This window comes from Camelus dromedarius, chromosome 11 (genome assembly GCF_036321535.1).
Source record: "Camelus dromedarius isolate mCamDro1 chromosome 11, mCamDro1.pat, whole genome shotgun sequence".
NCBI classification, from domain to species: domain Eukaryota; kingdom Metazoa; phylum Chordata; class Mammalia; order Artiodactyla; family Camelidae; genus Camelus; species Camelus dromedarius.
Window position 1 is genome coordinate 46,104,780 of NC_087446.1, and position 15,310 is coordinate 46,120,089.

The window sequence follows — 15,310 nt, forward strand, 5'->3', positions numbered from 1 at the left end:
CAGCTCTAGTGACACATACAGACAGAAAGTAAGGGGATGGAAAAAGGTATTCCATGCAAATGGAAATCAAAAAAGCTGGAGTGGCAATACTTATATCAGACAAAATAGATTTTAAAATGAAGACTATGACAATAGACAAAGAAGGCACTACATAATGATCAAGGGATCAATCGAAAAAGAAAATATAACAAATGTAAATATATATGCACCCAATCAATATTAAAATGACCATACTACCCAAGGCAATCTACAGATTCAATATAGTCCCTATCAAATTACCAATGGCATTTTTTGTAGAACTAGAACAAAAATTTTTATACTTATGTGGAAACACAGAACACAAATAACCAAAATAATCTTGAGAAAGAGGAAAGAAGCAGGCAGAATCACATTCCCTTATTTCAGACTATGCTACAAAGCAACAGTAATCCAAACAGAACAGTAATGGCACAAAAACAGACATATATACCAATGGAACAGGATAAACGGTCCAGAAATAAACCCACACACTTATGGTCAGTTAATCTACGACAAAGGAGGCAAGAAAATACAGTGGAGAAAAGACAGTCTCTTCAATAAGTGGTGCTGGGAAAACTGGACAGGTACATGTTAAAGAATGAAATTAGAACATTCTCTAACACCATATACAAAAATAAAGTCAAAATGGATAACAGACCAGATACTCTAAAACTCCTGGAGGAAAACATAGGGGTAACCATAAAATAACATATTATTTGACATAAATCATTGCAATATTTTTTTGGATCCATCTCCTAAAGAAATGAAAATAAAAACAAAAATAAACAAATGGGACCTACTTAAACTTAAAAGCTTTTGCACAGCAAAGGAAACCATAAACAAAATGAAAAGACAGCCCACAGACTGGAAGAAAACGTTTGCGAACACTGCAACCAACAAGGGATTAATTTCCAAAATACACAAACAGCTCATACAGCTCAATATTAAAAAAAAAATAAAATAAAAAAATGGGCAGAAGATCTAAATAGACATTTCTCCAAAGAAGACATACATATGGCCAACAGGCACATGGAACAGATGCTCAACATTGCTAACTACTAGAGAAATACACATCAATATTACAATGAGGTATCATCTTACACCATTCAGACTGGCCATCATCAAAAAATCTACAAATAATAAATTTTCAAGAGAGTGTGAAGAAAAGGGAACCCTCCCACATTATTGGTGAAATGTAAGCTGATGCAGCCACTATAGAAAACAACGTGGAGACTCCTTTAAAAACTAAAAATGGAGTTACCATATGATATAGGGATCCCCCTCCTGAGCATATGCCTGGAGAAAACTAATTGGAAAAGATACATGCATCCCAGTGTTCACAGCAGCACTATTCATAACAGTCAAGACATGGAAGTGACCTAAATGTCCAATGATGGATGGATGGAGGGGATGTGGTATGTGTGTGTGAGTATACACATACAGACACACACACACAATGGAATATTACTCAACCATAAAAAAGAATGAAATACTACCATTTGTAGCAGCATAGATGCACCTAGAGATTATCATACTAAGTGAAGTAAGTCAGACAGAGAAAGACAAATATCATATGGTATTACTTATGTGGATCTAAAAAAAAAATGACACAAATGAACTTATTTATAAAAACAGAAATAAGATTCACAGACATGGAAAACAAACTCATGGTTACCAAAGAGGAAAGGTAGGAGAGGGATACATTAGGAATTTGGGATTAATATATACATACTACTATATATAAAATAGATAACCAACAAGATCCTATGTCTAGTACAGGGAACTATACTTGATGTCTTGTGACAACCTATAATGGAAAAAATCTGAAAATATATATATATAAAATATATATATATCAAATATAACTCAATCAACTTAGCTGTACACCTGAAACTAGCAACATAAGTCAACTATACTTCAATTAAAGAGAGAGAGAAAGCAGCTCAGCCATCAGGACAAACCATGGAATCTGAAAATATCACAGAAATGATTAGTGCCTTTGACGATCTTTTTGACCCTATATTCTCCCAGTCAGAGCTCAGTGGTCCCCTTCCCATATTCCCACACTAGGCGTGTGACCAATTTCTGTCATCCTGTTTACCACAAATGACTATTTATGTCAGGTGACCCACCTTGACGGTGAACTCCTTGTTTATGTCACACTTGTTCAGTCCACGGCATGACACGTGGCATATAGTGAGTACCTGCAGTACGTGTGTGAAAAGTGGGTGATGAGTGAGCTTCTGTGTGTACCAAAGAGGCAGGCAAACTGGTAGGGATGCCATAACTCACACACAAAGAATCACTGGAGAACTCTTAGGGAACAGGTGCAATGGAAGATTTTAAAAAATTAGAGATGACTTATTGATGTGGGCCATTCCCAAATGGTGGGTGAAGAGGCACAGGGAGGTAACTTCATCAACACCAACTATGCCTAACCTTATGTCAGGTTAGGTAAGCCTCCAATGAAGGGTATAAGAACAAGAGTAGGAGGATAACACGGAAAGATAATGTGGGAAGAGAGGCAAGGAAAGTAGTTTGCAATGTGACATTATGTTCCCATATGTTCCACAACAGGCAAGTACTATTCCCTGAACGTTAAGGGGTGAAATATCACTGTGAACAGTTACTACAAAATTAGCCCAACAAATAGCAATAACACTTCACTGCAAAACCCATACTATGCGCATTATATAGTACAGAACATGAACTGTACCTGAGATCTTCAATTTCTTTAATATAACTGTGAATCATATTACTAATCTCCTCATTCCCTTCACCTGCAAGATAAAAGATGAAATCAAGAATTTCCTTTAAAATGAAAATTCAACAAAACAGAGAGAAAAGAATCAAGTTACAGAAACCAAACAAGAATACTTGAAAAATACAATTTAAACAGAAAATTTCCTGACCTTAATTACATGAGCAGAAAATAAGATAACATGATAAAGCAAAGGGCACATTTTGCTTCTGTAAGAATGCATTATTCACAAATTAAGTAACTTAAAATCACAGACTGTAAACACAGATATTGACTTTTTCATTTCAAATATTCCACATAACTAACAAACATGAAATATGTTTCCTGCCCTCCGCAAGTGAACCCCTCCCTCCTGCCCTACACACATACCTGCTCTGGCAAGGACTTGGTTAGCCTGATCGCTAACGAGCTGTGTGATTCTGGCCCTCAGTGCGTCAACTGTCTCCTGCATGGCTTTAATTCTTACACGCAGGTTGTTATTTTCAGTCTGCAGCATAGCGTTCTCATGGAACATGTCGTTGATGCTTTCCACACCCTCTTCATTGATTATTCTTTTACCCTAGAAAAGAAAAATATTTCCCTGTTCGTTAAGAAGCTTTAAACACCCAAGAGTTTTTGTTAAAGGATACTACAGGACTACACAATTCTACAGCCAAGAGCCCTTTTGTTTTAACAGCCTCGAGGCAAAAGAGATCCTTTTCCCTCTACGACAACTGTCCATGGAGCATTTGTCACTAAAGACATTGACTGCATAGGAAGCCTTTTGAAACAAGAGGTTTGGTCAGGCTGTAGACTGAACATAGGCTACCCACAAGGAAAACTGGAAAATTATACCTCCAAAAGGAAAGATGCCACCATTACTAGAGACATACATGAGCAAGCCATTACAAAAAGCTATCACTGTGTACACAACGTGTATCACAAAATGCAAAGTCAAAACCATGAGCTTACTGTTTTGTACTCCATGAGCTCCATCTGAAGCCGTGTGATCTCACCACGGAGTGCACTGATCTGCTGACTAGCTCTGTCCTGATTGACCATCACCTTGTTCTTGATATTTCTAGCTCGATTGGCATATTTCAGGGTATTCAAAGTTTCCATAAAATCTCTGTCTGAAGGGCTGACACATGCTATCATGATTGTTTGGCTGAAAGTTACAAATGATAATTAGGTTTACAGATAAAAGCAAATAAAACACTGAAATAATCATTTTAAAATTCCTGCCCTTTGAATAGTATCTACTCTTCAAGATACCAAAAGATTGATATTACTAACTTAAAATAAAAGTAAACTTAAAAGCCCCAATGCTTTAAGACTATCGTAAGGAAAAAGATTTTATTTCCTTGGGTAAAACTGGGGGAAATGAATTAATATTTTTTTGACTCATAATACCTTGAGAAGGCATGTATTTCTCACCTCTTAACAAAAATTTTTGAAGTGATGCACACAGAAAAATTCTAAAATTTAATCTGCCTATATTGTGACATGTTGAAATTCAAAAACCACTGCTTTCATTATCTACTTAATATTTCAGGATTTCACATTTATCTTCTTTTCATTTAATCACTTGAATCCTGATTTTTTTAATGTCAGCAAAGAATTTTACACAAAATCCAATCCCCTGATCAAGAAAAGTATTTAGTATACCCGTATGTTTAACAATATGAAACACCATTTGTGGTTGAGTGGTCAGAGTTCCAGAGTTTCTGGCCAGATTACATAGGAAAAATGGGAAACACTACTCTACAGTCATGAAGAATTGCTTTACCAACCGAAGAACAGGATAATAAAATACTTACCATGCTTAAGCTATTTCTGTCAACGAAACAGATGTTGAACATTCTAATGCACACCTACACACTAACAAAAAAATACACAGGAACTACAATTAAGGAACTAATTTCCCCACCCTGGTAGGAAATTCACAGCTATCAATCCTAGTCTACGCCTCCTAGCCCCTGCTTCCACTTCTGCATTCTCCCAATAATCTCAACACAGCACTCATAGTACTGACAGTAACCTTTTTCTTTTTTCTTTTTAAATTTTTTTTCATATCGTCAAGCTTTATTTTTAATCATTTTAGATGATACGTAGTAATGTCTCGCTTTGGTTTTTTTTTACCTTTTTAATTTTTATGCAATTTTTAAAGGTTACTTTCTATTTACACTTATCACAAAATATTGGCTCTATTTCCCATGTTGTACAATACATCCTTGAGCCTCTCTTACATCAGATAGTTTGTACCCCCCACTCCCCGACCTCTATATTGCCCCTTCTCCCTCTCCCCACCGGGAACCACTAGTTTGTCTCTATACCTGTAAGTCGGCTTCACCAGTTTGTTTGTATTTTTCAGATTCCACATTAAGTGCTGTCATACAGTATTTGTCTTTCTCTGTCTGACTTACTTCACTTAGCATAACGCCCTTCATGGTAACCCTGTTAAAAGGGGGTCCATTCCACCTATCTCCCTCCCTTTACAAACTCTTGCTCAACCTTACTTACTCTTACTTTTATTTTTTAACATTCCAGATCTTATTTATTTACTTAAAATCCATGATATCATCCTAAAAACAATAATTTGAGTAACTTGATATTTACCCTGAAGTACTCACTAAATACAAGGCTTAAGCTAAGGAACTATTAATATGTATAACAAAAAGGACAGATAATCCACTTATTTGATTTTGCACCCTCGATACACTTTAATCAAAAGGGAAAATGTGTTAGGTAATAAGGGGGTATACAGGAGTATACAAGAGTATACAGGAGGCAGACCCTTCGAGAAAGCATGGACTTCCTTGGGTATAACCCCTTGGAAACTAGTTATTGTGCTGCCAGACTAGCTGAAGTTAAAGTTTATTCTTCTAGGGGACAGCAGTCATCAGCAAGTACTTTTCTTGGGAGAATTTGATCTGTATTACAGAGTTATTTCAGCTTCCCCTGGCAGCCTGTTCCATCTCACAACTAGCTCACTACTCTAGCCTCCCTCTGGGGACTGTGACAGGTAATCCTCCAAAGACAAAAACAACATACATTTACTACACTTGAGATGTATGACTTACCCTTACAAGATTATTCGAGATTCAACTCGGAGATCATCTAGTCTGAGAATCCAGTCCTCAGTGTGGCTGTACTCTTTCTCTCGACCTTCTCACACTCTCTGCCTATCTCTTTTTTGTAGATTATGAGTAAATTATGATTGTGACTACATTGAAAGTTTATAGAGCCCAACTCTTAGATCCTAAACTCATCAAGTCTTTTTTACTCATCAGAATACTCTGTACAACACGATATTTGGAACGCATTAGTCATTACATTTGTGTTATTTGGAACACATTAGGTCATTAGTAATTGTACGTCATGTTTATTTATTTGAGGTCAGAAAGTTAAGATAATTCATGCATATCTTTTGATGGAGGAGACAAGGTAATCAAGTGAGAGTGATGATTATGGATACTGATTAGAGGACAAAACTGCTCAAAGTGTGGTCCCCAGCCCAGAGCCATCCTGTATATTATTGTCACAGTAAGTACAGAAATTGAAGATAAGCATTTTGAAAACTTTTACAACATTGGAGCTTGCTCATTTCATTGAATAGAAGATAGACCAGTTCAAGTGTATTCAAACTCACATAAAAAGTCACAAATGGGACAAGTTGAGTACAGTCATGTACAACATCAACCCACCACAAACGGGAAGTGGGGAAGGAGAAGGGCTTGCCCTTCACACATATTTTGAGGAGTACTGGGATCAAGTGCTTAAGAAGATTAGTGCAAGACAAGAATGAGAGGAGCTAAAATCTACTGCATAGGAAAAAGGTGACATATTAAATAAAACCCAAAAGATACAAATTTCAAGAATAGTTGTTCATGAAAAAATTTTTAAAAATTAAAAAAAACCATATCATTTAAATATATTATGTTATCTTACATATTGTTATATCATATATATTAGGGAGGAAATATATCATAATATGAACAATAGTTACTTACAGGTAATAAAAATCTAAGTGATTTTAATTCATGTTTTAAATTTTTCTGTATTTTTCAGAATTTTAGGCATAAACTTTTTAAAATGTTAAACATTATGAATGTATGAAAGCCAGCTTGGTTGAAAAAAAAAAAGTCACTAAATTGTGCACATAAATATAGGCAGCTTGTTCCTAAAAATATCTTTGGCCTAATTTTTCTTAAAAGTAATTTGTACAAACATCACAAAATGAAGTACTTTATTCTCCAGGCTTATACAGAATATAATGCTTTTGAACTAGGAGTTCAACCTCACAATTTTAAGCAGGAATGGAAGATCACTGAGTATAGAATTAGAAGAGAGCAGTGACCACCCAGTGAGGAAGTGGGTGAGGAACAGAGGAGACTATTTAGCTGTAGCTTACATAAAACTCAGGAGGAATCCAAACCCAGAGTACAAATATCTTAAGACTGTTACAGGGCAAGCAAACTTTCAGAAGTATTATGCAAAAGTATTGACACTTGTAAGGGGAAGATGTTTATCATCTCTGCTTTGTTATAAAACAAAGTTACAAGTTAAGAAGTAAATACAAGAAAAGGCTACAATTTAGTAAACTTTAAAAATTTATATTTGGCTTAAAAAACAAAAAAAAATTTGTCCTGTTACAATAAGACTCAGATTGATACTGAAGGTCAGAGTGAAAATATAGAACAGAAGTAAGAAATACACAATGGAAGCAATACAAAGAATATGAACATTACATAAAGAGTAGGAATATGAAAATGAGACCGCTGCCAGGAGGGTATAGCTCAAAGTGGTAGAGCACATGCTTAGCATGTATGAGGTCCTGGGTTCAATCCCCAGTACCTCCTCTGAAAAAAGTAAATAAGTACATAAACCTAATTACCTCCCCCCCCAAAAAAACCCTAAAATAAACAAATAAAATAAAAATGAGACCACTGAATTCTATAAAACAAAACTTTATTTCTAAATCCATCCAACTTCAAACCTAAATAGACTCAACATTATCAAAATTCTTTGACTAATAGTTGTTCAGAGAGAAAGTTTACAAGTTTAACTACCAGCTAATTTTAAGCATCTAAGGATCATTTTGACAGCATCAGTAAACATATTCAACCGTTGAAAACACTGCAAAATAGATTCACTTTAGTTGTCTGTAACTTGTTGAATTGTGCTATGATTGAATTTAAATGCCAAAAATGTTTCCACTTTTAAAGCCAACGTGTTGATGTTTATAAAGAGGAATGCATTCCCCAAAGAACATGTTTAGCTGATGAAACATACCAGAATGATGCCAAGGACGGAAAAGGAGTGGTATCAGTGATTCTGGCAAAGTTAATAACCCAGCTAACACCCTGTATTTCATTCAACTGACATTAAAAGAAAAGGTTTTCCCAAGTATAAAAAAATGTTTAATTTTTAGAAGATTTCATAAAAAAATTATCAGTAATGTTTAAATTACTTTGCAATTACACAGAAGAGAGTATTTATTTTTCAACAAAATTTTACTAGGCACCTTCTATGTGCCAATTGCTGAAAACTGAAACTATGATGTAGTAGAAAGAGCACATGCCAACGACTTCACTTATAAGCTAAATGACTGAATAAATTACTTGACCTCTCTAGAATTCAATTTCCTTATCTATAAACCAGGAACAATAACACCCACCTCAAGGGATGTTGTAAGAAATATGTGAAATAACAACTTCCAAAAGAACTCATACCTTGGAGGTACTCAATAATTATTATTTCCTCATCCTAATAATTTGCTTTATAGTTAAAAACAGTTCTTATAAATCACTTTACAAACTTATGTTTAAAGAATAATTGAAACACAGGAACACGGAGGATAAACACGTATGCATACCTATTACCCCCAAGAGAATCCTGCAGTAGTCTTGTCAGCTTAGAGTCTCTATAGGGAACGTGAGTGGCCCTCTTGCTCTTGTCTCCCAATGCACTTATCACATTGCCAAGTGCCAACTAAAAGAGAGAAAGAGAGAGAGAAAAATGATAAAAAATTTACCAACTGTAACACTTTTAAATAACGAAAGCTTATAGAAAATAATGTGAAGATGTGGCAGAATTGAGAACATTTGTATTTGGTTTTACTTTGCATTTGTATTTTAAAGTATAAAGAAAACTTCAAAGCTTTCCATATTAACGACTAAAAAGCTGACAACCGCTCAAAATTTAGTGCTATAGATGCTCACAATTCACAAATCCTTAAGCCTCTATTCAGGGATTTTCTTTAGAAATAGAAATGTTATAAGATTGATGACTTCTGACCATTTCTAGAATTAACACAGCATTGGGTTGTATTCCCCCCTAAACTGCCAATTTATGTTGCAAATTCTTCTCAATTCAATGAAGAAATAACTTGTTAGTTTGTTTCATGAAACTTTCTTGTTGCCCTATAGCTGCCTTATGGGAAGACAAAATCTCCTTCAACCTCGATAAAAATATCAGTATGATATCTCTGAAGAATCTCAGTATTCCTAATGCAAGGATGGCCTTACCTAGAAATTCAATGATTCTACATGCTAAGCATCCAATATTTAAACAACAAGGTCAAATTACAGAACTCTTTAGTCACTCCTTCTGCCACCCCTACTGCTTTAGCTGCTGTCACTGAACTAGCAGGTACAGGGTAAGCATTTTCCTAAATGCCGGTCGCACTCCCCTTCAGTAATGCAAACATCTATAACAATGTCTTTGTTCGAGCCAACGGATGATGCAGAGAGTGCATGAGCATCACATTGTGCCTCAGTCCTCCTTTTCCAAAGAGGATACAATTTTAACCACAGGCCACACTGAACTGCTCTGCCACGTAGCATGAACAGGAAAACAGTGCAGTGGCTTTTGTCTTTTCCTGACAGCACAAATGAAAATACCACCATGATTTTATCTTCTAAGAAATTCAAAACAATACACAAAGTCCAGGATCCAGATCTTTCAGTCCCTTTAACACAATATTCAACCATATGGTGGGAGCATCAAGACGGGGATTGGAGCAGGGAAGGCTGGCTCTCTCTAATCAGCCTCAGCTGGTAATTCCCCCGCAGAAGGGTTGCAATCATACAAGAGCAAATATTGGAAAATGACCGAAAAAACCCCAAAAAACAAAAAACACCATATGCTTGGAGCCCCAGCTCTAGCAAGAAAGGGAGAGAAGCAAAGCAAAATACACACGTCTTGATGCTGTCAGCATCACAGAAATTTAGGATGTCATTACATTTAAGCAGGAACAAATGACCAACTTTATAATCACATCAGTAAGAAGAAAAGATTTACTACATAAAAAGTTGGTTCAAGAGCATTTTCTTCCACGTAATAGAAGCTTTACGCTAACTCAAACACGAGGTGTTTTTTTCCAATCAAAAACACGACTAGGTGGCATTGGTATTAAAAGTTAATTCCTAATACAATCTAGAAAATTTCTCATTTTGAAGTGATCATTACTAAAAAAAATTTATTATAATTTCCAAAATAAAGTCTGTCATAAAATGTTAGCAAAAAAGCTACTATGAAAGTCATCCCATAAAATATTTAGTATGAAAACAGCATAGTCTTAAACGTGAAAAGAATGTTTGTCATTTCTATTATATATATTATTTTATGTACACATCATAAAATTTAATCCAACGAAATTTTTACACATGAAGAAAAATTTCGTTGTCAAAAGGAGAAAAAAAATCTGACAGCATGAGCAGATCAAAATTCAATGCATTACTCCTAGGTTTATAGCAATTTTGCTTTCTCAGCCCAGTGCATTATGTATGCCAAAAGGGAAAAGGACAATGACATAGCCCCGATATCGTGTCAGCACAAAGCCTTCGTCTTAATCTTACAAGTCCACAGTTGATGGAAATGCCTTCTTTTGCCCTCTCGCCAGTCGCTCCAGTACGCTTCAGTCTTTCTGATCCTGCCAGATCAACAAAATGGAACTTTGCAGTCAGAGTTTCGAATTCATTCATCTGGGATGATTCAGAAATCACCTTATTATCAGTTGCATTTTCCTGTAGTTGAAGAAAATAATCGAAAATATTTTATTAATGTGACACTAGATATCCTCCAATCCCACCTTGCCCTCATTTTATATATATTTTTCATATTGCTACATATAGTTCTCACATTATTTATTAAACCTAACCATAAAAGAATGATATAACACCAACAGTGAAAGTGCTAACAGTGAAAGAAAATGAAGGAATCCCATTAGACAGCATTTATGAGGGTTTAGTCCACAATACTTCTTTCATAAGAAAACTTGCACCAGTTTGACCTTTTCTTTCCTTTCTTTTAAATTTTAAGCCGAAGTTTTATTCCTCACTTTTTTAAGTTGCTGCTCCTTTAGAATCCTGAGCATGTCTCTCACAGCAAAGCATCCACACGCTCCCACATAAGTGGTTGAAATAGTATATATAGTACCAGACCTCTGAAATAATATATACTACATATATATACAAATATATAGCCAAATAGAGGCATGTAGCCAAATAAAATAAGTATAAAAAAGTCTGATGCAATTATAAGTGTAGACAAAGTTAGGTCAGAGAAGGTCAAAACTCAATGGTTATCGACTGAGGCTTTGCTTACGTTGAAGGGAAATTTGTAACACATATAGTTCTCAAAAACAAAGGGTCTCAGGTAACCATATCCATCACCATATGGCCACAGCATGCTCTCTGGCTGTTGCAGACATATATCCAATTTTTTATTTCAAAATCTTACATGGTTGGCCAGCTTTAGCTTAAACAGGATCAGAGACATCTCATTAGGAAAAGGAATGGTTAAAAACAAACTAAATTTGGCACAAATGTTCTCTCTGAGAATTCATGTGATTTTAGGAAAGTGAAACCTGAAAATGTTAAGAGATTAGAACTAATAACTCACAGCATCTATTTGGGGACATATTCTGGTCTGACACAAGTGAATGGTAAAAATGGCATGAGAACGAGAGCTCTGAACATTCATCTGAGTACTAGCAGTGGTCCGGGATAAGGCACCCAGCTTCAAACACTGCATCATCTGGAAGAGGGAAAGAAAGAAGAGTTTTCATGAACAATACTTAAATAAGGTCCACACAATCAGAAGTCTGAGCTAATGGTTAAAATCCACCACATTAAGGAATGTAAAAGACATAGATTCTTATTTTGGTTACAGGCACTTTTTGAGCTGAACTTCTCAGTATAATAATAGTGTTTGTTTTTTTTTTAATAGGAAAAACACTGAGATTCCATTGTTTGCCACTGGCTGACATTTGCAGCTTCCATTTCAAAACTATTACAGTAGAACACTTTGGAACAAGCTAAACAATAACTGGAATTATCTTCTGTACCTTCTGCTGAAATTTTTTTTTTTTGTAATTTTCTTAACAGTCTCTCTTTAGGAGCCATGATACAGTCCTACATATGTTACAGCAAAAAGTACAAAAGGACTGTGGTCTCATACTTCACTTTCAATTATCTAACCCTCTTTTTCTAGCTGTGAAAGAAAGCTATACACACATTGCCTTAGTTTCTTTTGATGCTACGATAAATGTAATGACTTTATCTAACTCTGACATTTTTAATAATGAAATCCTGGGCAAAAAATGAAGAAGACAGTAAAGATTTTAACTGCTTGTCACACTTAAAGATAGAAATTTCATACCTTGATCAGCAAAGCTAACTATTAAATAAAGTCAAATATGCTCTATTTTAACTATAACGCAAAACGTCACCTCTGATTCTGTGTTCACAGTACGTGTTGTGACGCCCACAGTATAAATTCCTCCAGCTGAATCTTCATGAATTCTTATATTTGATTTTTTATTTTTTGCATCAATATCACGAGTGGTATCAAATAAGTCAAGAACCTCTTCATTATATAGCTATCAAAAAGAAATAAATCTAATGTTAGCAGAAATAGCCTCATGATTGTAATAACACATACTACATGTTATTTTTCAAACATATCTTAAAAGTTCTTCCAAATGACATATATTTCTTCAAACAACACATAAAATTCATTACAAATACAAACAAATGCCAGATTTCTTTACAAGGGTAAGAACAGTAAAAGATTTAATCATGACTAAGGAGTTAAGGATTAGCTAAAATGATCCATTGATCCTTTGCAAGAGATAAACAAATATTTGTAAATATAAGCAAATTAAAAAAAAATGTACCAAATGTAGACATCTCTTAAGCTTAGAGACGATTTTAAGAATTTTTACTACTTGAGCTACAAATATATTTCCTTTCACCCTACAACCCTTCTTAATGTATCTAAAAATTAATACTTGGTATTTTCGCAAGGTCAGCAGTATTTTAGTTTCTGTATCAATAGATACTGATGAGATTGTGCTGCCACCTTAGAAGAGGATGCGTATACCTGTTTTTTGATCAATATGCTTAAGTCACAATGCCTAACAACATTCGGAGGGTGAAAGGGAAGATAGAACAACACTTTCTTTTCTTTCTCCACTATTAATTACCTTTCTTTTGGTAGAAACACACAATTATATTCTTCTTGATTTTTACTAAATACGAATGTCCATTAACCCGCAGCAAGGTAACTGATATTAATTTGAATTGTCTTCTATTTCGTGCCATACAATGCTGGATAAAAGGTTTCATCGATGAGCAAAATGACTGGCTCAGTTGGTCTGGACGACAGTTAGACTGGCACACTCTCTGGATCAAGCACACAGAACTGCAAGGCCACTGTCCACCCGACTGCAATACTGCTCAAATCCTCAGTGCCCTCTTACTGTCATGTCCCTCCCACCAGCCTAGACTGTCCTACATGAATCCAAACTCGCCCCAACCTCTGGACGTTGCGTCTCCTTGTAGGAAAACCAGCTCCTGCAGCCAGACTAGTGCTACAGCGTCAATCCTGTTATTCCTCACATCCTCCCCCTCCCTTTTGGTGTTGGTCACTGATTTCCCAGCACTCTGTGAGCCTGCCTACATCACAGCAGTAATTACAGGATAAAGAGAGAATCTGAAGTAAACAATATTAATTGTGTTGCTCTGCGGACACCAGTTAGCTGTTTATAATCTTAAATGCAAACACACAAGAAGTACTTACTACCCATTATATCTTGTTACTGCCACCTATTACCTAATGTTCATTTACTCAAACAACATTTATTGAACACTATGTGCCAAGTACTAAGCTGGAAGTGGGAGTATAAAATTATAAGGGCTATGGTCTTAAGAATAAAATCTAAAGAAAACTAATGACACAATTAGATTATTACCTCTAAGAACTGGGCATTCACTTTAAAATCTGGAGGAGGAAGTCCATTTTTCATTGAAGTGTGTTTCTTTTCTTCAATACCCTTGAAAAGGTGTTTAACAGCACGAGAAATAATACCCTGTTCTTCTTCAATGATGTTAACATCAAATCCTGTTCCCATTGTGTATGTTTTGCCAGCTCCAGTCTGAATAAAAGAACAGAAAAAATGGGTGCTTGATCTTACTAACATAATCTCAAGTGACAAAAATGCAAGTGCAACTTAAATGACACTTCTGAACAGTACAGCTTCTATGAAAATAATTTGGTACTTACCTGTCCATAAGCAAAAACGGTAGCATTATAGCCTTCAAAACAACCTTCAATTAGTTTTTCTATACATTGAGTGTAGATCTGCTCTTGCTGGGAGTCAAGGTCAAACACATAATCAAAAGTGAAAGCTTTATCTTTCCCTAGGAAGACCTGAGGTTCTCCTGGAGTGACAGATGTACAAATATGGCATCCTTCAATTCTTTCTTTGGCAAGCTGTGGTCTTATTCTGTGAAAAAAAAAAAAAAGATCAGTAAAAATAAAATAAAATAAGATAAAATAAATGGGAAAAAATTGAAGAAGTAGGATTTTGAAATTCCTAGCCAAATCTTTTAAAATCACTAATATAATCTACTACTTGCTCCTTGAGTTGAAAAGTTTAACTAAGTTAAATCATACTGAGTCATTTTCAGTATAAATTATTTCACAATCCCCCCAAAAATCATGAACAAGAGTAAAATTAATCTTAAAATTAAAATTCTGCAGGCGAATACTCTTCCTCAACTCTGTAAGAGGTAAAGACTCAGTTAGATAAATTCAACCCCCCAAATCCTATGTGGTGTTATCTTTTAGAGTTTTTCTTTTCATTTCCAGAGAGGAAGATATCCAAAAATGAGAAATTAAGGACATAATATTTATCTTTATGCCCTTGGACTGCCTTTTTGCAAACTCTCCTCGAATGGTGAATAGTTTCCAAACTTATTTGACCATAACCTTCTGTCAGCTAAACAGTTTCAAGCATAATCCCACAATATATAATATAAAAGAAAATGTATATTCATTTGTAAATATATGCATGTACTATATTGATTTGTCATATATTATGATATACACAAAAGCAGAATTTTGAAAAGGAAGAAATTAAAAATAAAGACAAGTAGAAGTTCTACTACTTTCTCCCCCAAACCTGTGAATCATCATGTACGTCTCCTAGGGGGTCCTCTCTCCACGTGGAAGACCACAGCATTACACCTGCCCTACACTCAC

The 15,310-nt window shown here is 35.2% G+C and overlaps 1 protein-coding gene across 17 annotated transcripts in view; it reads right to left on the reverse strand.

Moving 5' to 3' along the window:
* KIF21A (kinesin family member 21A) overlaps nucleotides 1–15,310 on the reverse strand; it is a 139,357-nt gene that overhangs the window by 57,576 nt on the left and 66,471 nt on the right. For all 17 annotated transcript variants that reach the window (XM_064491764.1, XM_064491770.1, XM_031462753.2 and 14 more), the window contains exons 2-10: nucleotides 14,330–14,552; nucleotides 14,019–14,201; nucleotides 12,495–12,644; nucleotides 11,666–11,800; nucleotides 10,621–10,788; nucleotides 8,637–8,752; nucleotides 3,731–3,926; nucleotides 3,149–3,338; nucleotides 2,735–2,798 (exon numbers count right to left, since the gene is read on the reverse strand). In XM_064491764.1, the coding sequence (XP_064347834.1) occupies nucleotides 2,735–2,798; nucleotides 3,149–3,338; nucleotides 3,731–3,926; nucleotides 8,637–8,752; nucleotides 10,621–10,788; nucleotides 11,666–11,800; nucleotides 12,495–12,644; nucleotides 14,019–14,201; nucleotides 14,330–14,552 (1,425 nt within the window). The remainder of the gene's footprint in view (nucleotides 1–2,734; nucleotides 2,799–3,148; nucleotides 3,339–3,730; nucleotides 3,927–8,636; nucleotides 8,753–10,620; nucleotides 10,789–11,665; nucleotides 11,801–12,494; nucleotides 12,645–14,018; nucleotides 14,202–14,329; nucleotides 14,553–15,310) is intronic.